The following is a 22,194-nucleotide window of genomic DNA, read 5'->3' on the forward strand; positions in this document are numbered from 1 at the left end:
GAATAGATGTCTGGACTTGCCAAGGTCTGGGTGAGCTGGCTGTGCATCTCTTGATATCATCAGTATACCATGTTTTCCTCCTCAGCAGAGAGAGAGGAGAAAGGAAGGAAGGGAGGGAAGAAGGAAAGGGGGAAGGAAGGAGGGAAAGGAGGAGGGAAGGGAGGAATGAAGGAAGGGAGGAGGTAAAGGAGGAAGGAAGGAAGAAAATTATTTTGTGTTCTTTCCTGCTTTAGCCCCTTCTGTTGTTTAGACTCAGATCCTAATCCTAAATTGTTCTGTGTACTAGATGAGACTAGATTTGAACTTTTGGCCATCCTCCTGCTTCTGCCTTCCGAATACCAGGGTAGCAGACATACACCACCACATTTAGTTACCAAATGGACCTAAATGAACCCCTCCTGTCCTCTTTAGCCTAGTCTGGTTCAGTTATGTTGATGTAAAATATACGAAAATATGTCACACTGGCTACTTTTAAGTATGTTTGTGGCACTGGATATCCACACTGGGACTGGGTAAGAGCGTTTGCTGTATGCAAGCACAAGGACCTGAGTTCAAATCCCCAGCACCAAATCGGAGCATGGCTGGACACACACTTGTCACCCAGTACTGTGGAGGCTGGGGCAGGAGATTGCTGGAGTTTGTTGGTCACCAAGCCCAAGTTCTGCATCTCAAGGAGCTAAAGCTGGGAGTGGTAGCACAGGACACCCAGTGTCCTTCTCTACGTCTTCCCATGAACCCTGGCAAGGCATACCTGCAGGCATGGGTGTACATATATCACCCCACACATACATACATACATACATACAAGTTTTAAGTTCACGTTACTGTATAACCATCGGGCACAGTGGCTTGTAATTCTAGCACCAGGGAGGCAGAGGCACAAGGATTTACCATGAATCCAAGGCCAGCCTGAGCTATAAGACTAGCCTGTGGTACAGTGTAAGACTCGGTCTTAAGGAGAGCCAGACAGCAAGTAAACAACAAAAACTACTGTGCAGTCACCATCGCTGTCCATCTCTAGAACCTTCTAGCCTTCTGTCCCCACTCAAACATCATTCCCTTGAACATAACTGCTCTTTAGGCCTCATGTAGGAAGTGTAGTAGCTGGGGATGTGGCTCAGTTGACAGAGTGCTTGCTTAGCACGCACGACACTCTGGTTTTGACCCCCAGCCCTGCATAAACTGGCCTGCAGTGTTAACATTCAGAAGTAGATGTAGAGATTTAAGGACATCCTCAGCTGCACGTGTGCATGTGTATACATCTGCAAGTATTTAAGAGTGTGTGAGTGTGTGTGTGATCACATGCATGTGCAGACAGGAGGACAACCTCAGGAGTCACCCTTAGGCATGGCATCCACCTTCCCTGAGACAGTCACTCTATTGGGCTAGACTGGCCAACAAGTCCCAGGAATCCTATCTCCACCACCTCACCGCTGGGATTACAGGCATATACTCTTCCCCCCCCCCCACTCCCCTACCCCTCCCCAGGCCCTTTTCTCTCTGCAGAGTTCTAGGGATTAAACTGAGGTCTTCACATTTTCACCACAGGCAGTTTGCTGACTGGGCCGGCTCCCTCCCCACCACTTCTTTGTCAGTGGCAGAGTTTCACTGTGCAGCTCGGGAGATCATCCTGCCTCCGATTACCGAACAATGGACTCACAGGTGTGTGCCACCAACCTGCCTTATGTTGAATTAAAAGAAGTGTGTGTGTGTCTAAGTGTAGTATTTCTGAGACCCCTTGGCTCTCCCCCATCTGTCTCCTCAAGTCTGCTTTACCTGGTCTCCCAGTTTCCAAACCAGCCATCCACAGTCACTACGACTCCTAGTTTATCGAGCTTCACGGCACCCCGGTTGACTCCATTACAAGCACGTGGGTGTACTTCGCATGGCTTTGGGGGTCCATACAGATCCACAAGAGTCCAAGGTGGTCTTTCCCTCCTCTAGTTCAGATGACTTGGTTACTCTTTCCCACCCCAGTGACCTCTGTTCATTCCTGTTTGCCATGTGCATTCCTTGGCTGGAAGCTGCCCTCCCCTCCCCTCCCCTCCCCTCCCCTTCCCTCCCCTCCCTTCCCTCCCCTCCCTTCCCCTCCCCTCCCCTTCCTTCCCTCCCCTCCCCTCCCCTCCCCTCAGCCAGTGCCAGCTCACCCTCTGGACTTCAGTTCAAGTGTCCTCATTTGGGGAAAAGAACCCAAATCAGGTTCCTTCACCACAGTTTCTCAAAGAGTGTGTGCCTGAGCCAGATCCGGTGGCTCAGCGTGTGATCTCACCCGGATACCATGTAGGCTGAGACAGGACGATCTCAGGCTCAAGGTTTGTTTGGCTCGTCGCATAAGAACAAGTCCGGTCTGGAGAACTAGGTGAAGCCTGTCTGCAATGGAAAATTCTGAGTGGTGGCGGGCTGGCGAGATGCCTCGGTAGATAAAGGTGCCTGAAGTCTCATTCCCCAAGCCCCAATGGTGGAAGGAGAGTTGCCCTCTGACCTCTACATAATAAATAAAATACAATAATATTTCTAAAGATGTGGGGCATAGCTCAGTGGTGAAGAACTTGCATGCACAGGACTTTGGACACAATTGTTGTGCTGAAAAAATGAAAATGAAAACCGGAGCAGGGCATGTTGGCTCACACCGATGATTCTGGCACTTGAAGATGGAGCTGGGAAGATCCGAAGTTCAACCTCAGCTACACAGCAAGTGGGAGGCCAGCCTAGGCTACAGGAGACCTGGGAGGCCAGCCTAGGCTACAGGAGACCTGGGAAGCCAGCCTAGGCTACAGGAGACCTGGTCTCAAACAAACCCAACAGACCAAGCCAAAACCAAACCAAACCTAAATTTAAGAAAATCTTCTGTCCCCCATCCCCCCTTACTTAGACAATGTAAGACGAGACAACGGTTCTCACCCTATGGCTCTCAATCCCACAGAGGAATTGCTCATTAGGCATCCAGCATCTCAGATATTTACACCATAATTCATAAGAGCAGCAAAATTACAGTTATGAAGTAGCAATGGAAATCATTTAACGGTTGGGGTCAGCACAACATTAAGTTTATTAAAGGGTTCCACATTAGGAAGGTTGAAAACCACTGCTCTGTCATGGTGATAGGCTTTCTAGTTTAGGTCCAGAACAGATAGGCAGAGAAGTGAAGGATTGTAAGCAGGCCAAATCTCCCTTCTGCCCGCCCCCAAGGACACTATGCCTGCACCCCACAATGCACCAGCAACGCACACCCAGCGTATCTGCGAGCATTACAATGACCACTACAGGTCTTTAATTCATGTGTGTATCATTTTAGTCCCGAAGCTCATTGAGAGCAGGACTGTTTCTATTCTCAGTCATTGCTTTAAAATTTTATTTTGTGGGTGTATGCATGTGTGTGTGTGTGTGTGTGTGTGTGTGTGTGTGTGTGCGCGCGCGCGCGCATGTGCCCGTGCATGCACATGAGTGAACAACCGTGTGTTCCTTTCTCCCCGTTTTATTCCTGGTTTTGTTTTTGTTTTTGTTTTGAAACTGCGGTTCACTACGAACGTGGAGCTCACTGATTGGCTAGGCAGGCTGGCCAATGAGCTTCAGGGATCTAGCTGTCACCCTTTTATCCAAAGCGCTGGGATGAGATAAGCTCTAAATGAGTTTTGAAGTCTGTGCTGGGAATTAAATCTGCAGTCCTGGCACTTTACCAGCTGCGGCAGCTCCTTCATAGTCATTATTAAATGTGAGAAATTGTGTGTACGCGCGTACGCGCGCGCTTCCCGGAAGCTAATGCGCTCTGATCCTGGGGGAAGACGGGTGAATTAGCATCCCAGTGCAGGACCTTAAACGTTTTAAAGGAATTCACATGGTGCCAAGCTCATCATTTAAATGTTTTCAACTGCCGTCCATCAGTCCCTAGGAACCAGCATTACTGTTCGCCTTAAAAGGAACAAGGGGAACCAGCTGTGGTGTGCTGCCCAGCTGTGACTCCAGCAAGAACTGGGGAGCCTGAGCAAGGTCGGTCATCAGTTGGAAGCCAGTCTGGGATACATAGCATACATGCATACAAACAAACGAACGAGCAAACATACATATATACATTCATACATAGACCCTGTCTAAAAAATGAATTAATTAATTTAAAGCGCTAGATTTGTTGGCACACACCTTCGTAGTACACTCAGGAGACTGGAACGGGAAGATTATGAATTTGCGGCCAGCCTAGTTTAGGTATTTAGAACCAGGCCAGACTTGGTATGAGACAGGATCTCAAACAACAAAACAAGAGCAATCAAGACGGTTTAGCAAGTAAAGGTGACACCAAGCTTGTCGACCTGAATCCTCAAAACCCACAGGGTAGGAAATAATAGACTCCTGAAAACTGTCCTCTCTGACCACACACACACACCACGTGACGAAGAACCACAAGTAAATACATGAATAAATAAAATGTAATATGCAACATTATACCCCCCCAAAAAATAAAAGAGCAAAGCGCAGAAAGAGCAGCCGAGCAGAAGCGGATCAGCAAGAAGCAGAGATCATTGCAAACATCCCCGGACTTTATACTCCGGTCCCAATAGACACCTCTAAAAAACATGATGAGTCCAAAGAGATCGCACCCACTTCGGGGCTGCAGGAGGGGGGCTCTGTGTCTCTCGGCACCCGCCCACCGCCAGTGGAAGCTGCGCGCGCAGCGCGAGGGTCCTGCGGTGCCCCGGCTCCGCTCCGCGATCCAGCCCGGGTTTCCGCGCGCGCCGCCCCGCCCCGCCCCGCGCCGCCTCGGCCGCCACCGGAGCGGCTCGGAGCTGCGCGAACATGGCCGAAGTCGGCGAGGACAGCGGCGCCCGCGCCCTGTTGGCGCTGCGCTCGGCTCCCTGCAGCCCCGTGCTATGCGCCGCGGCAGCGGCCGCCGCCTTCCCGGCCACCGCGTCCCCGCCGCCGCCGGCGCAACCTCCGCCGGGGCCGCCCGCGCTGCCCGCCGTGCCCGGCCCCGAGCCGGTGCCCTCCACCGCCGCCACTGCCACCACCACCGCGCCTGCCTTGGTGGCCGCCGCCGCTGCCTCTGTGCGACAGAGCCCCGGGCCGGTCCTGGCGCGCCTGGAGGGTCGGGAGTTCGAGTTCCTGATGCGACAGCCCAGCGTCACCATCGGCCGCAACTCGTCGCAGGGCTCGGTGGACCTGAGCATGGGCCTGTCGAGCTTCATTTCCCGGCGCCACCTGCAGCTCAGCTTCCAGGAGCCTCACTTCTATCTTCGCTGTCTCGGCAAGAACGGCGTCTTCGTGGACGGGGCCTTCCAGAGGCGCGGAGCGCCCGCCTTGCAGCTGCCCCAACAGTGAGTACTGCGCCATCATCCCCGGATCACCCCTCTACTGACCTAAACTGAGCCCCCTGGACACCCCCTGACCCACCCTGCCCGGCTTGGCCCATTGTCACCCTCTGGTCTCGACCCTGCCCAGCCTGAACCCCCGGTCATCTCCTGAACTCGTCTTAGCCTCGTCTGGCCCCTGGGTCATTCCCCAAATCTCTTCTCATTCCGGCTGAGTCCTAGCCTCTGGTCACTCCCTCCTTCATCTCGACTCTGCCAGGCCCTAGCCCCTCTGATCACGACTCCATCCGGCTTTGATTCCCTAGCTGTCTCCCAGTCTTGATCCCACCTAGCTCCTGACCCCTGGTTACACTGATCTCCCTCCCACCTGGCCCAGCCAAGCCTGATCCGTGTAAGTTACCGGTGATCTTGACCTTCACCTGCCTCTGACCCTGTGGTTATCCTGATCTTAATCACGACCCAGCTAACCCTGAATCTCAGTTAACTAATTGAGCCCCGATCCCTGGATGGCCCGACTGATTGATAGGGCCAAACCCAGACCCCACTCAGCCTGAAATCCTGTCACCCTAATGGACAGGCCTGAACCTTTGGATCCACCACTCTAAACCCCCCCCCCCACACACACACATTTGCACACTCCTCTATCCTATCTTCCATTTCTCCTACCATGTTGGAGATGGTTGCCCATGATCTCCAACCCTTTCTGAGCCCAGCTTATCCCTGATTCCACCTGGCCTCACTACCTGGGGTCACTCTTGACCCCCATCTTACCAGCCAGAAGTAGTTAACCCTGACTGTACTTAACCTGAAGGCCCTAGGACCACCCCCAACCCTTACCTCACACTACCTAAGTCGCCGTAGGTCATTTCTGACTTAGGATGGTTTGAGACCATCAGCTCACCCTGATTTCCATCTTTACCAACCTGGACTTTCTGGGTCAACTCCAGACCCTCCCAGCTCTAAAACACTCCCCTCCTCCATGGTCATGCCCTGACCTAAACCCTGGCCAGCATCATGAGATACCACACAGTCTGAACTAACACCACTCCTTGGCACATTGCCCTCAGCCCTAACTCCATTTAGCCAGAACCCCCAGGGTCACTTCTGATCTTTGCCGGTCCAAACAACGTTAGGCATGCTCCTGTCCCTGACACCATAGGTCAGGACCCAGTATTGGCTCCCTTAACTCAGACTGGAAGGAAGGACTGCTGAGCTGTCCCACTCCTACCTGTGAGGGTGTTACCTTTGATTTATGGGCCAGGGGTATATGTTGAGCTGCCTTGGGGGTGGGGGTGGGGAGTCTGCTTTAAGGGCATGTCTGGAGGCAAAGGCTTTAAAGGTAGTATCAGGGCAGGAAGTGATGTGCCTTAGTTTACCCCCAGAACATGGTAGGAAACACAGGTCTGTCCTTAACTTGGCCCAACTCCCAGGACAATGCCCTGTGGCATTTCAACACCTTGCCCTCTTTCAAGCTCCCTTTACTCCCAGGCCCTTGTCACCCTCAGGGGTACAAGGATCTTAATATCCTAGGTGCTAGGAGAGCCATGTTAATTACTTCCTCCTAGCAGTTTCTTTCTCTATTCAGTAATTGCTTCTAACTCTCACTAGTGTTCCTTTGACAAGGTTCACAGTCAGGTGTGAGTGTGTCCGACTCATTATGCACATTTACAAGCACTAGTGTGGAGTCTTTGCTGGGGTCAGCCCCAGGGCTGGAGGACTTGCTATGTATGTCTGCCTTCCCGGGATCCAGACACGTTACAGATTCCTTACTGAATAACTTTGAACCCGAAGAGTGACTCATCTTATTAGGGTGTGAGAGGGAATTCGACTTTCATCTCCCAGACCTGAAAGCTGTGTCTGTGAAGTGTACAAGGGCTGTGAACGGAGCTGGGCGGGAGAGCGCTTCTGTAGCTCATGCAAGACTCTGGGTTCCGCCCCAACACTGAAAGAAAAAAAAAGGCAGATTTCTTAGAGGGACGGTAGTTCATTAGTAGGTCACTAAATGCACTCCTGAGCCTGAGAAATTGAGAAATTGACAGTTGACCACTCTCTCGGCCTCCCTGGGGACTCTTCTGAAACTCAAGTTCTGGAAACAGAACAGGATAGCGGACTGAAACTGAGGTGTCAGCCCGCTATCCTGTTCTCAATCCACAGTTCTCTTCTTAGGGTTCTCGGCCCAGCCACCCCTGCTTCATGATGGAGGGGCACATGCAGGAGCCAGAGGAAGAAGCCCCTGAGGTCCTGTCTGACCAACTCTTCACTTTATTCCTAGAGGAAGAGTCAGATTGAACCTAGAGCTGGGTTGGCAGCCAGGAAGTCCCAGTCATCCTCCTGTCTCCGCCCCTACAGCACTGGGGTTGTAGCAGCAGGAAACCACACCTGTCTTCTTACATGGGTGCTGGGGATTCTAACGGACATCCTCCTGCTGTGGGGCAATGTTCTTACTCACTGGTCCATCTCCCCAACACAGCTCACTGCCTTTTAAATAAAAGGCTTTCTTTCGCACAGAATTGTCTTCCCCACTGTGGGCGAAATTTCAGTCCACAGTGTTCCTGCTTGTATCCTGAGTAGGCCAAGGATGGTATTTTTGAAATGATATCGGCGGGTGCAACGCCTGGAAATCTGTCTTGCAGGAGCTGGCATGTATAGTGGGTGCGTGTCTGAGCGTGGTGGCTTAGCTGGCAGTGTATGATTTACCACTGAGCCCCGAAGCCCTTTAGATGGGTGCAGAATGCCCTGTGCTCTGTGTGTATGTGTGTGCTTAAGTGTGCTCTGTGCAACACATATTGGGGTCAGAGGGTGACCTTCAGTATGATCTTTATTACCTTCCATCCTATTTTGTGAGACAGGATCCCTTACTGAACCTGGAACCTGCTGGTTTGGCTAGACCTGAAAACCTCCTGTCTCAGCTCTGCAGTCCTAGAGTTACTGGAGTACAGAGGCCTCCCAGCTTTTGTTTGGGTGTTGGGCCCTGAGGTTGGGTCCTCAGGCTTGCTGGCACTTGCCGCCAGAGCCTTCTGTCTGGCCCTGAGGCACATTTTTTTTTTCAGTTTTATCTTGAAATGAAAAAATCATTAGTGACTTAGAAATAATGGCAGTATTTTCTGTGCCTATCTCTTGTTTTGTTAGCCATTTTTAACACTAGTATTTGAGATTGTAAGGCCAACTGTGGGGGTGCATATCATTACAGCAAATGCAACCATCGCATTACAGTTGACTTAACCATTGCCCGCCTTCAGCTCTCTCCAGTAGCTTCCACGCTTGGCAGGTTTGTCCCTTGTGGGCGCCTACACTGATTCCCAAAGCAGCTCCAATTCTCAGCTCCCTTCTACACCACCCTCAGGGTAGCTGACAATGACAGCCATGTATATGGGTGACATTTGCACACACCACACACTCTCCTAGGCATCTTCCACACAGGAGCAAAACCAGAATTCAGCCCTGATTGTTGCTGGAAGCATATCTTTTCAAACCATCATCAGTACTTTCAATTATTGGTGTTAGGGAAAGAGTCTCCTGACACATCTAGTTTTGATATGTTGTGTTTGATCCTTGGGCAGAGAACCACCCAGAGCTGCCAGGCATGCAGGTAGAGGGAGGATGCCTCTGATATGGAGGTTCAAACCTAGGGCTTTGCATGTGCTAAATAAGCACAGAGCCACACCCCAGCCCCTCACTGGGGGATTCTAGGCAGGGGCTCTACCACTGAGCCACACTCCAGCCCCTCACTGGGGGACTCTAGACAGGGGCTCTACCACTGAGCCATCCCACACTCTCCAGCCCTCTTTTCATTTCTTATTTTATGACAGCTTCTTACTAGGTGGTCCAGGCTGGCCTTGAACTTTGAATTTCCTACCTCTTTTTACATAGTATCTGGGATGATAGGCCTGCATCATCAGGTCACATTTGTGTTTTGGGTTTGATTCAGCCTTCTCCTTGGGTGGGCTTCAGTGTTCATGCGTGTGTGTGTGTGTGTGTGTGTGTGTGTGTGTGTGTGTGTGTCTGTCTGTCTGTCTGTCTGTCTGTGTTGGTGATGGTGTCTGTATGTTTCTTTTTTACCATTTACTTTAGGATTGATTGTTAACTTGAAAGATGTATTTGCTGCCACAGGAGAGCACTTGCCCCGGAATCCACGGTTGCTGTCTTACAGCCACTCCGTATCTTCCTCCTCAGTTCTGTTCAATCGAGAAGCAAATCATAGGTGTGGAGTTGCCCTGGGAAAGATAAGGATCCTTTAAAAGAAGAGAAAGGGCACTGCAGTGGCTCACTTCACCTATGAAGTTCTGCGGGCAGCAGCCACTCAGAACTCCACTGCACCACTCTGGATCGAGTAGAATCAAAGTCATGGGCTTGTGTGTCTGTCTTTTATCTCTGTGGGCGTGTGTATCCATGTGCCTGTATATGGGGGTACATGAGCACACTTGTATGAGTAATGGGGACAGATCAGCTTTGGGTGTTGTTCCTTAGGAGTTGTATGTCTTTTTTCTTTTCTTCTTATTTTTGGACAGAGTGTCTCACAGAACCTGGAATGTGGAACTCATCACAGAGGCTGGCCTGACTGGCTGTCAGGTCCTAGGGACCCTCCTCTCTCTGCTCTGTGTACTGTGATTCCAAGCCCACCCTGGTTTCTACTGAGTCTTTCCAGATTGAACTTAGGTCCTCATGCCTATACAGTAAGCAGTGTCCCCACTAAGTCACTTCCTCAAGCCCTGTAGGAGACTCATCTACCCTCCATGAGTCTTACTCGCTCATTGAGTGATAGGTTGAGGGACTATTCTTTGTCCCCAGGTCCCACGGCTCCTCCTAAGACTGACTCTAGGGACACAGCAGACCTCTTAATCATACCTGCACATGGGTGTTAGCCCCCGAGATTGGATCAGATTTCAGTTATCTTTTCCTTTAGGTTGGAACTGCCTCTTATGGGTTTTTGGTATGGCTATCAGGAGACAAAACTGTCTATCAGATTAGATTTTGAGTGTGTGTGGGGGGGGCAGAGAGAACAGCCTTCTGTGTCGTCGTTCCTCAGGAGCTACACACCTTACATTTAGAGGCAGGGTCTCTAACTGAACCTGGTGCTCACCAGGTAGGCTGGGCCAGCTGGCCGAAGGAGCCTGGGGAAAGTCCTTTTCTCACTCCCTAGGGCTGGGATTGAAAGCACTGAGGATCATATTCAAATCCTCATGCTCGCTTGGCTTTATTGACTGAGCTGTCCTACCCCCCCTGTACCCCTGAACTCACCATGTGACTCAGTTAGGCTGGCCTCAAATTCCTGATCGTCCTGCCCCAATCTCCAAGTGCTGGGGTGAAAGGTGTGTGGCAGCCTGTTAGCAGCTCTTGATGTTAGTTAGGAGCCACCTGAGTCCTGCGTGTTTCACTAGGACTTGTTTATTTGGCTACCAGCATTGGTTGTCAGAGGGACTAAGGGTTTTTGCCTCAGGGATGTTACTGGTGGATGTTACAGATCCCAGCCATTAGACTCACATCCTGATAAAATACAACCAGCTGTCTCAGCCACTTTGCTACCAGAAGAATTGCTTCAGACATGAAAAGATACTTAATAGCTCTTTGTTGTTTTCAGCTGGTCAGTTGACCGTAGACAATTAGTTGTAAGTCATTGAGAAACTAGTGTGAGCTGGACATGTTGAAATCCATTTGAAAACTTCTGACTCCATGAAGATAGATGGTTCCTCGGACCTCTCATTGCCTAGCATCACCCAGCATCCCTGTTTTCCTGAAGTCCCCACCCCCACCCCCCAGGTTGGTCAGGAACGGATGTTAGCAGCACACGGCTTCATCTTGCCAGCTGCTGTAGGAGATGGTGTCTGCTCAGACTCTTTCTCGGAGTCAAAGTTGAACTATGTGGGGACTGGGGTTTCATTTATCCAGTGTCCACCTGGAGGCAATCTGGCCAAACACAGAAGGAAGGAAACTAGGAGGGCAGCAGAAGCCAGTCACCTGGGAAAAGGGACAGTCCCATTGGTCCTAGGGCCATGGAGTGGGGAAGATCTGCACGGGTGGTGTGGGTGACTTGGATTTGGGGAAGGAAGGCTGGAGTGAAGCATGCTGGGAAGTGGGGAGGAAGAGCTGTTGCTTGGGCAATTCTGGGGTTAGGACTTGCAATACCAGCCCCCTTGTAGGGAAAGTCATCCTTGCTTTTGTTGGGACACCTGCTGCTGGGTGTCAGGCTTGTCAGTTCTGCTTCACTGTGTTCTAGTGACAAAGTTCCTTTCAGAAGGTCTGTGGTGTGGGGACCTTGGGGCTGTAGCTCAATCAAAGCCCTACTTCCCTCTCAGGACTGCATGCCCAGGTGTGATGGAGCACACCTGCAGTCTCGTGAGTAGAGGCAGGATCAGGGTTCACAGCCTGCCTTAGCTACCTAGTGAGCAGTCAAGGCTAGCTCTGGCTACAGGAGACCTGTCTCCAAAAAACCAAAACAAAAACGTTTGCAGGGATGTAGTTAATTGGGAGCTGGTATAACAAATCTGTGCTAAAAATGTAATTCATTCAGCTTGCACTGAAGACTCCTGGGCTATTGCCTAAGGATCAAGAGTTTTATAAATTCTCTTTTGATAACATGGGCCAGCCAAGGATGACTTTGAGCTGATCTTCACCTCCCTACTGCTGGGCTCAGAGATGAGTGCCATCACAGCAAACAGTTCATAGCTGTCTGTCTGTCTGTATAATTTACATAGTAATTAGTCTCTAATTTTCACCATCGGCCCATAAGAAAGATATTGTTGGTCATGTAATGCAACTTAACTGCCTTTGTACTGAACATACGGAGGCTTTTTATAGACTGCGCAGAGACATAATGGGGGGTCTTATTCGATGCTTTTGGAAAAAGACTGGGAAAAAGCAGAAATGAAAGCAAAGGGGGTGGGGCCTAGAGACTGAATGATTGTATTTGTTGTTTTTGCATCTTGTGAATGTCGGGGAATAAACTTGCTAAATTAATGACAACTCAAATTACAGCCATGCCTCATTTCCATAATTACCCTACATTTAAGGCATTTCATATTAAAATGAAAGGATTATAGAAAAAATGCTTTTACTTTGATTTCCTGGAAATGGGCCCTGTTATAACTGGTTTGGAGATTCTGTAGTCATTTTTAAGGCATCATTTCTCCTGAGTTTTTAGCTTCCTGATTGAATGTTGCCTGCTAATGAGGGGAGGGGGAGCAAGAAGCAGGGTACAGGTTAGCAGGGCCTGTGATCCCAGCACTGGAGAGGTGGAGGAGGGAGGACATCTCTGGCTACATAGCAAGCCTGAAGCTAACACAAGCTACCTTGTCTCAAACAAACAAACAAAAGACCTTTTTTAGGAACACCACACCACATCTCCCAACCCCACCAAACCAAAAACCTGGATTTGGCCAGATGTCGTAGAGCATGGCGATTGCCTGGTCACTTGGGTAGTTAAAGGAGGATCTGAGGTATGGGCCACTGGGCAGCCTGGGCCACATAGACGAGCCTGTCTCAATGAAGCCTCTGACTCAGAGTAAGGCACATCGTGTTGTTAGATTGTGTTGTAAGTTTGGGACCTTTTAAATTTTATTTTATTTATTATTATTGTGTGTGTGTGTGTGTGTGTGTGTGTGTATGTACACAGCTAGCACACATGTGGAGGTCAGAAGACAGGGATCCTCTGTTTCCTTCCACCTCTGTTTCCTTCCACCCTGGCTCCTGGCAAGAGAGCTCAGGCCAAGAGGCTTGTAAGGTGAGCATGTTTTTTGTTTTTGTTTTTGCTTTTTTACTCTCCAGAGCCATCTCAACAGCCCAGTTATTGCAGTTTTATTGTAAGCCTCATGAGGTCTAACATAAGCCAGCTAGACTCACAGCTGCTTTGGCTCCCAGTCTGCTGAAGGTTGTGGGAACAATTTGGCCACACAACACTGGAAATGAGGGGTTTGCTGGATAGTCAGATAGTCCTGCCTCCCCCAACCCGGCTTTTATCTCTCACCAGGCAGGACTTGCTAGCACCTCCTTCAGGGCTCACTGCCTTGCAGAACCGAGCTCTGGCTGTGGGCAGTGGTCAGTGCCTGCATTGCCCTTCCACTCCTTCCACCCCAGGGGTGAGTTTATAACCCAGAGTGATGGCAGACCTCATCAGGACTGAATATCTAACTGAATAAAAAAAGGCTATTTTGCCCTAGGTTCCTTGCATACATCCAGTCTCCCCACGAGGCCAATAAGACATGATGTTTCTTTTAAAGTGTAGATCTTAATAGGAGCAAGCTCTTTGATACACATAGCTTTTGTTGTTCTTTCTGAGATGGGCTCCTGGGGCCTTGTGTTACCTAAGCTGGCCTCAAATTCACTAGGTAGGTAAGCCTGCCCTTGGGGGCTGGGGTGTGGCTCAGTGGTAGAGCCCCTGCCTAGAATCCCCCAGTGAGGGGCTGGGGTGTGGCTCAGTGGTAGAGCCCCTGCCTAGAATCCCCCAGTGAAGGGTTAGGAGTGTGGCTCAGTGGTAGAGTATATATACCTATTACATAGAAGATGCTAGATTTAGTCTTCGGCACTGACTTCCTTGTGTCTGAAGGAGACTGTTCAGTCATGAATGGTGCTTGTGACAGACACTGTCTGCAGTTGCCTCCAGGTCCTGGGCAGCAGATAAACCAGACTTAGAGACAACACAGGGTGCCAGGACAAAAATGCTTTCTTGGGAATGTCACCTCCACCATGTGATAGGTAATGGTCACGTGACACATCAGGAGTCTCCTTGTGTTACCAAGAGGTCTTGGCTGGAAGGCAGTGATTCAAAGTGATTTGTGAACTTAGCAGCTCTCTAGAGCTCATGTAGATGGAGCAAGAGCAGGCTGGAAGCCACCTGCCAGGACCTTGCTACAAGGTTACAGAAAAGGGAACCCTGCAGAAGAGAGGGGGCTCCTCCCTCTCCCTGAGAAGCTCAGGTTCAGTCTGCCTCACAGGTAGAGGGCCCTTCTCTGGAATGAACCTGGAGGTTAGCATCCTTCCCCAAGAAATGTCCAAGAGTATTCAGCCACCTCTGGCTTCAACCTCATCAGCCAAGAATGTGGCTTCCTGGTTTGATCCCAGCACATAGACTATGGATCAAAACTCAGTATTTTTTTCTTTATAAATTCCAGAGTAGACATATTTTCCCTGGTTCACTTAACCTTAGATTGGCTAGCTAGGGATGCCATGGAGAATCTGAACGTTCTCCAGCTTTATTGAGCTACAGTAGGCATTTTTTTTGTTTTTGTTTGTTTGTTCTTTATGTTTTCTGTCCAGCTTTTCAAGAATGTCAGATGCAGGCTGTGTGTGCCCAGTGTCCTTCAGGGCCACAGGTTCCCTGGCTGCTGAGCACAGCCTCAGTTTATCCGTGTCAAAGCAGAGGTTTTCTTCATGTGAGGATCCTTCTTTTTGATCGCCCATTTTCCCAAAAGAATCTGGAATTAGATGTCTTCTATCCATGTCTGATTTATGTGGGTTCTGGGGATTTGAATTCAGATCCTCACACTTGCATGGCAGTCATTTTACCCACAGAGTCATCTCTCTGGCCAGGAATTTTTTTTTTTTAATATATATAATGATGTCACTGTTTATCCATCTAATCCTTGCAGATGGTAAGATTCTTTGATAGGTCAATGGCTGTTGTCTGCCTGTTCCTGTCAGCCTTCTGTCTAGGTGTATTCATGTAACAAGCTGTTGGTGTGTTGGTGTGGTATGCTTACTTTTTAGTAGGTTCTCTCTATGTAATCAGGCTGGCCTTGAACTCATAATCTTCCTTTATCAGTCTTTCAAGTGCTGGGCTATAGGTGCACCACTGTGCCTAGATGCCCTACAAGCTTTCATGGCACCTTTGCTTCCAGCTCAGTGGCCCTGCCATTGGCAGGTGAGTAGGTGTTGGGATGAGCACCAGCTATTGCCTAAGAGTCTCTTGAGGTCAGAGCTTTGCTGCATCTGGAGATTGCACCAGCCACAACTTGCCCTATGCAGCTCAGCAGAATCTGCATGGCTGGTAGCTGACAGAAGGAAGAGAGTGGCCAGAGACAGCCAATCTCACTTCCACTCAGGACTGTGAGCAGAGCTCAGCCTCTCCAGGAAAGGGCAGCATGCCCAGAAGTAGACAGCAGCTCACTGACTGAGCTACTGGCCAGTCTCTCTGAGATCAGGGTAGCCAGCTGCAGCCTGCAGGCCAAAGCCTGCCAGCTGCCTCTGCTTGTAAATAAAGTTTTAAAGACAGGCGTGGTAGCACCTTCCTGTAATCCCACTACCTGGAAAGCTGAAGTAGGAGGATGTGAGTTTGAGGATAGCCTGGGCTACAGAGTGAGCCCACTCTCCCCCCAAACCCTTCTTGTTTAAAACAGACCATGTAATCTTTGCATACTGCCTTCGGGTTTCTGGACTGGCTAAGGTTACTTAGCTGAGATGGCCTGTGGCCTAGGAGACAGCTTTTAGGTTCTGCTCCTGGCCCCACCCTCAGCTGTTCCTGGCTCCACCCCCAGATTCTCCTGACTCCACCCCTGTTACCAGTCATTTCCCTTCTGGCCAGGACATTTTACTGAGACTCAAAAACCTGGAAATGCCAGCTTTCTTTCTTTGTTCCTTTCTTTCTTTCTTTAAATTTATGGCTTTTGATATAATTTTTGTTTTGCCAAATGTTTTTTTTTTTTTTTGTGGATATTCTCTGTATTTACATTTCAAGTGTTATCTCCCACTCCTATCCCCCTCCCCCTCCACTTGTTTTCATGAAGGGGCTCCCTCTCCCAACCACCCTCTCCACCTCAGCACCATGGCATTCCCCTACTCTGGGGAAATGAGCCTTCATTGGACCAAAGGCCTCTTCTCCTATTGATGCCAGACACTGCCTTCCTCTGCTACATATGCAGCTGGAGCCATGGGTCTCTCCATGTGTGCTCAATGGTTGGTGTTTTAGTCCCTGCGAGCTCTGGAGGGTTTGGTTGGTTGATAATGTTGTTCTTCCCATGGGGTTGCAAACCCTTTCAGCTCCTTCAGTCATTCCTCTAGCTGCTTCATTGGGGTCCCCGTGTTCAGTCTGATGGTTAGCTGCAAGCATCTTCAACTGTATCTGTATGACTCTGGCAGAGCCTCCAAGGAGGCATCCGTATCTGGCTCCTGCCAGTAAGCACTTCTTGGCATCAGCTGTAGTGCTGGGTTTGATGGCTGGCCAGCTTTCTTTACACACTGCGTCCAGTTCTCCTGTTGTACTTACACCCAAATGTTTCATGGATTGGTTTGGGGATATGAATGTATCGTTTTTCTCCTCATCATTTTCTTCCTTGTTGTTTTGTTAAAAAGATTTTTTTTTTATGATTACATTTAGTTTAGTGTGTTATCAGAGGAACGTGTGTATTTCCGTGTTTGTGTGTCAGAGGACAGCTTTCAGGATCTGTGGGTCCTAGTGATTGATGTCTGGTTATAAGGCTTGGTGGCAGGCTCTCTCTGAGCTATCTTACAGACACATTTCTCATCACTTTATAGAGATTCAAGTTCAGTATAGAGAAGGCAGGCATTTGTGTATCCCTTTGGTATATTACATTAGTTTATTCTGAAAGGTTTGAGTTTGGAAACGTCAGCGGCCGCAGTCAGGCATAGGTGAGGACTATCCGTCACTCCTTTGAGTCACCTTTCAGGGTTCCTCCATGTGGGGCTTCTGCCCTTTGTCCCCACAGTCAGGCATTCTGTATTTGATGTCCCTCCCCCCCTTTAATATTGCAACAGAACTTCTATAAGAATTTCTTATAGAACTTGGAGAAACTGAATCTCGATAGGAACCCATGACCCAGTGGTCCGTATAGCAATCTTTTAAGCTGTTTTATTAGCAGGTATCAACCATACATGATAATGGGTGTCATAACATCTTCATAATGCATATAATGCATTTCGGCCATATTTACCCTCCATTTTCTCTCTTTCCCCCTTCCACTTCTCAGGATTGATCTTCCCTCCTCTGATTTTGCTTTCAGCCCTTTATTTTTTGATTTGTAGTGGTGTAATGTATCTCCTTAAGGTTTTTATATGAGTGTGGATGAGGGTTCTTTACAAGAGCATGGTCACCTTGCCAACCAAAGGCTGTACCACTGAAGACAATGTGCTCCAACCTGCAACCAATGACTGTATAGATCTCTAGAGTGTTCTGACCCTGACATTGGACCTAGCCCAAAACTGTGTGTGTGTGTGTGTGTGTGTGTGTGTGTGTGTGCTCGTGTGTGTGAGTGGGGGATTCATTCATTCATTTATTTGTAGTGCTAAGGATTGAACCTCAGGACCTTTTGAACTCCAGCCAGGAGACATACAACCGCATGGTCCCTCTTGTGCTCCAGAGATATCGGGCCTCCACTGGGCGTGGCTAAGTGTTGTACTTACTGTCACATCCTTCAGTGCCTGTCACCCACAACAGATCCTCGGCCTTTTAATCATTATTGACCATGACCAAAAAGAAAAAAGAGAACAGGCAGGATATTTTATAGGATTGCCCAACAAACATGGTTTCAGTTTTTTTCTGAGTTGATAAAAGTGTGGATTAGAGAGTCAGGCTTAGCATCTTTGGCTAGGAAGGAAAGGGTCGCACAAAACTCAGGATGTGGCTGCAGGAATGCTCTGCTTTTACCAAGAAGTTACTGTGTCTTCTTTTGTAGTTAATAAGTGACACTTGAGCATTAATTAGCCCAGTACAGGATAGTTTGTATCTGTCTAGTCTCATTTACTTCTAGTAACAGTTTTACAGCCCCCTGCATGTGTTTCCTAGTCTTTATCTGCAAACAATGATATTTTGTCTCTTCCACTGTTTCTTTCCTTGTTTTGTTTGGATGGGCTGGAGGTCTAAAATCCCTTTGGGTAAAGAGCCTAGGCTAAGAGACCCCATTCTGTCAGCCAGCTGCAACAAGAGGAATGCTTCGAGGCATTCCACAGCAAATGCAGATTTCATGGCTGCAAATCTGCTTCCTGGGCTGGGGAGAGAAAGCTCAGTGGATAAAGGCACTTACTGCCCCCCATGACCCATGACCCATCACCCAGGTTCAGATCCCTTGAGCCCATCCATGTAAGAAAGTTGGATGCAGTAGGGGGTCTGTAACCCCAGCAGAACTTTCAGAAAAGGAAAGTATCCAGAACATCACCCAAAGGCTGTCCCTGGACCTCCACGAAGAACACACATACCCTTGACTAACACCCCTCCACCCCCAACATACAGATAGCAGGTGAATTAATGAATCAATTGTTTTAAAAGGACTTTCTAAACCCTGTTTGGTGACAACTACAAGTAAGAATAGTCCCAGCACTAGGTATGTGAAAGCAGGAGGATCTGGAATTAAGGGATTACACCTTTAGCTACAGAGTGAGCTGAGGCCTAGCCTGGGCTACGTGGGGCCACGTCCAAAAAGAAAACAAAGAAAAAGAAAGAAAGCCAACAAACAAAAGGCACTTCCTAGTCAGTTACATTGTAATACATCTGATGCCCCAGCTACTCACAAAGCCAAGGCAGAAGGATAGCTTGAGTCCAGGAGTTCAAGGCCAGCCAGGATTATTATACAGCAAGATGACTCTGTCTTAGTAGTAAGTAGCCACTTCCTTCAGGAACCCCTTGGTTAGGTCTCCTGGAAGCCATCAAGCCTAGTGATACCTTGAAGTTATATGCATCTGATGAACAGTTAAGCTTGGGCATGTTAAAGGACCATGGTTTTCTTGGCCACTTCAGTAGCCTGAGTGTATGTTGACATGTGTGGCACAGGGCTGGCAGGTGCTTTGCAAATCCTCATTGACAGATCAGTGAGCAAGGGGAGAGCTGAGTGTAAAAGAGGTTATTCACTTGTTCCCTTTCCTTCCTTCCTTCCTTCCTTCCTTCCTTCCTTCCTTCCTTCCTTCCTCCTTTCTTCCTTCCTCCTTTCTTCCTTTCTTCCTCCTTCCTTCCTTTCTTCCTTCCTTCCTCCTTCCTTCCTCCCTCCCTCCCTCCCTCCTTCCTTCCTCCTTCCTTCCTCCCTCCTTCCTTCCTTTCTTCCTTCCTTCCTCCCTCCCTCCCTCTCTCCCTCCTTCCTTCCTTCCTTCCTTCCTTCCTTCCTTCCTTCCTTCCTTTCTTCCAAGCATGGATGGTCTGGTAGCCTAGGCTGCCCCATACTTTGTTGTAGCCCAAGTTGTCCTTGATGTCCTGACCTTCTGACTCCCTCTCCCAAGTTCTGAGGTTACAGGCATTCATAACCACACCTGGCTTCCCTTAGTGTTTGCAAAGTCCCGCTGATCAGGGAGCATCTAGGAAAGAAAGGGCTCAGGGGTTGGAGGCCAATCTGGATGGCCCAGTGTACATCAGACCAGCCAGAGCCACGTGTAGCAAGACTGAGTCTCCAAAACAACAAAAACAATTCAGGTTGAAGTCAGATGTCTGGTGCTACATGCCCATAATCCCAGCATTGCAGAGGCAGAGCCTGCGCTGTGTACAGAGATTTTGTCTTAAAACCAAGCAAACAAGTTTTAAAAAAAAGGAAATTAAAAAACCTGTGGGCTGGTGATAGCTGGTAGAGAGCTGGCTGGTGCGCATTAGGCTCTGGGTCAGTCCCAGCACCTCATCTGCTAGGCTGCTGCTGTCCCAGCACCTGGGCGGTGGAGAGGGTCAGGTCATCTTTGACAATATAGTTCAAGGCCAGCCTAGCATATGTGACACCCTGTCACAAAAGGAAAGGAAGGAAAATAGAATGGAAGGATGGACAAAAGATTTGGCTTAGGTGGGTAAACTGGGGCAAGTATCTTAGCCTCAGAACCTCTGTTTCCCCATTTGTGGAATGTCACGCTGCCTGCTGTGAAAGGTCAGTGTCTGGTACGAACAAAACGTATATCCCACTCCCGCCAGCATTGTTATAGTGCACCTGGAGCTGAGCTCTGAGTGTGCTGAGGTCTGGTCTGGTGTAAGGGACATGTAGCTGTGTTCATGTGTCACCATGGGAGACCACTCAGCTGACAGGGGTTCTGGACTACCTGGAAGATGGGCTGGTCCAGAAACATCAAAGCCAAAGAGGCCTGTCTCATTCTGGAGCAGCGTTTCTGGAGCAGCGTTTCTGGAGCAGCGTTTCTGGAGCAGCGTTTCTGGAGCAGCGTTTCTGGAGCAGCGTTTCTGGAGCCTGGGGCTTTAAGGTTACAGAGAATTTGAGAAGACAGTCATGGCTTACCCTGGATTCTCTTAAGTTTTTCAAGGCTCCCTGGATTTCTGGGCCTGGGTGGGATGGAGAAGAGACGGCAGTTGCTACGGAGGTCAGCCAGGCAGGCCGTCCTGGACATTTGAGAGGAACAGACTGGACTGAGCCATTTCTGTGTGTGAAAGCATTTGGAGTCAGCAGAATGCATGGATAGATAGGGAGTTTCGGTTATGCACTAAGAGCTCATGCTGGCATGCGACTGCACGTTTGTCAAGCTCTTTGCTTTTGTTTGGGGGGGGTGGCTATGCCGTGGTGTATATCTGGAAATCAGAGGATGGTCTTGAAGAAGTTTTTCCTTCCACCTTTATGTGGGTGTCGGGGTCCAACTCAAGCTGCATAGCAAGAACCCTTACCAGCCGAGCCATCTTGATGTTCCAGGCCTGCCATTTTTGTGTCTTCTGGGGTCAAGACCATCTGCCCTCTTTCAGGTCACACTTAGAGTCCTTTGTCTCTAGCTACAGGGCTCTGCCTCTATCTTCTAAGTGTGGTGGCCCCCAGATACCTCCCTGTAGGAACTGACTGAGCAGACATTGAACCAGTCCTGTGCTCCTTCCCCCTCCCCCACACCACTCCCAAGTATACACAGCACACAGGGCAGCTGAGTCCACCCCAGCATGTGCTCCTGGGGCAGGAAGACTGTGCTGTTATGGGGATTTCAGGGTGGGTGGGGTGAGCATCTTTAAGGAAGTGGTACTTCAACTGAGATTTTAGTCGCCATCCTGAGCCCTTGGTAAGGGCATCAGAATAGAGTGCCAAGGGCAGGGACAGGGCTTAGTTGGTAGAGGGCTTGCCTACATGCATAACCCCCCTGGCACCCCCAGCATAAACTGGCATGGAGGTGCACGTCTCTAATTCTAGCTCTCTGGTAGTGGAGGCAAGAGGATCAAACACCCACAGACATTCTGGACTACCTGAGACCCTGTCTCAGAAAACAAATCAATATGATAGGCAGAGCTGTGCTTGTATAACCCTGGGAATAAGGAGAGATGACAGTGGGGAGGGGCTGGGAGACGCAGGAGGAGACCTTTCCATAACAAACCAGTTAATTGATAGGAGTTCTATGGGATTTAATGACCTCTGGCTAGGGGTTTTTCACACTATTATTATAAATAGAATTCAGAGCCGCTTACTGGGGGAGCTTCTAGTCCAGTGCTCTACCCGAGACACATCTCCAGCCTTTCACTGAGGGAAGGGGGTGTCTAGGCAAAGGTTCTACCAATAACCCATGCTCTCAGCCCTTGTACTATTTTGAGATAGGATTTTATTACATTGCCCAAACTGGCCTTGAACTCTTGGTCCTCATCCCTCAAGCTCCTCTAAGTAGCCCTGCAGGCTTCTAGAGCTGTTTTATTGAAGAGCAAACCATCCCGACTAATGGGCCATCAGGGATAAATCACAGGTCCAAGGATGCGATTTACATAACGGTTAAACCAGTTTAGTATATCCAGAGAAGGGAGTCAGCTCCTCCCCAAGCGATTATTCAGCATTATTAATCTGCTTTATGGCCCAGTTTCCCCAAATGGGTAATTGCTCCTTCAAAGTATTAAAATTTACTTAGAAATCTAGGTACGTGCAGGAGAGGGAAATGGTCTGACAGCTGTTGAAAAAGGAGTTCTTTTCTCTGCTACAGGGTCTCATTTAACCCAGGCTAGTCTCCAACTCACTGCAGTCCTCCTGCCTCAGCCTCCCACACAGGACACCATTCCCAGCTGGGTATCTATTTATTCCTT

At 49.3% G+C, this 22,194-nt stretch overlaps 1 protein-coding gene across 1 annotated transcript in view; it reads left to right on the forward strand.

Moving 5' to 3' along the window:
* Positions 1-4,780: 4,780 nt before the first annotated feature.
* FOXK1 (forkhead box K1) overlaps positions 4,781-22,194 on the forward strand; it is a 62,504-nt gene continuing 45,090 nt past the window's right edge. The window contains exon 1 of the mRNA XM_080941059.1: positions 4,781-5,306. Within this exon, the coding sequence (XP_080797185.1) occupies positions 4,789-5,306 (518 nt within the window). The 5' untranslated portion in view covers positions 4,781-4,788. The remainder of the gene's footprint in view (positions 5,307-22,194) is intronic.

Source organism: Micromys minutus (assembly GCF_963924665.1).
Source record: "Micromys minutus genome assembly, chromosome: 29".
Taxonomy (NCBI): Eukaryota; Metazoa; Chordata; class Mammalia; order Rodentia; family Muridae; genus Micromys; species Micromys minutus.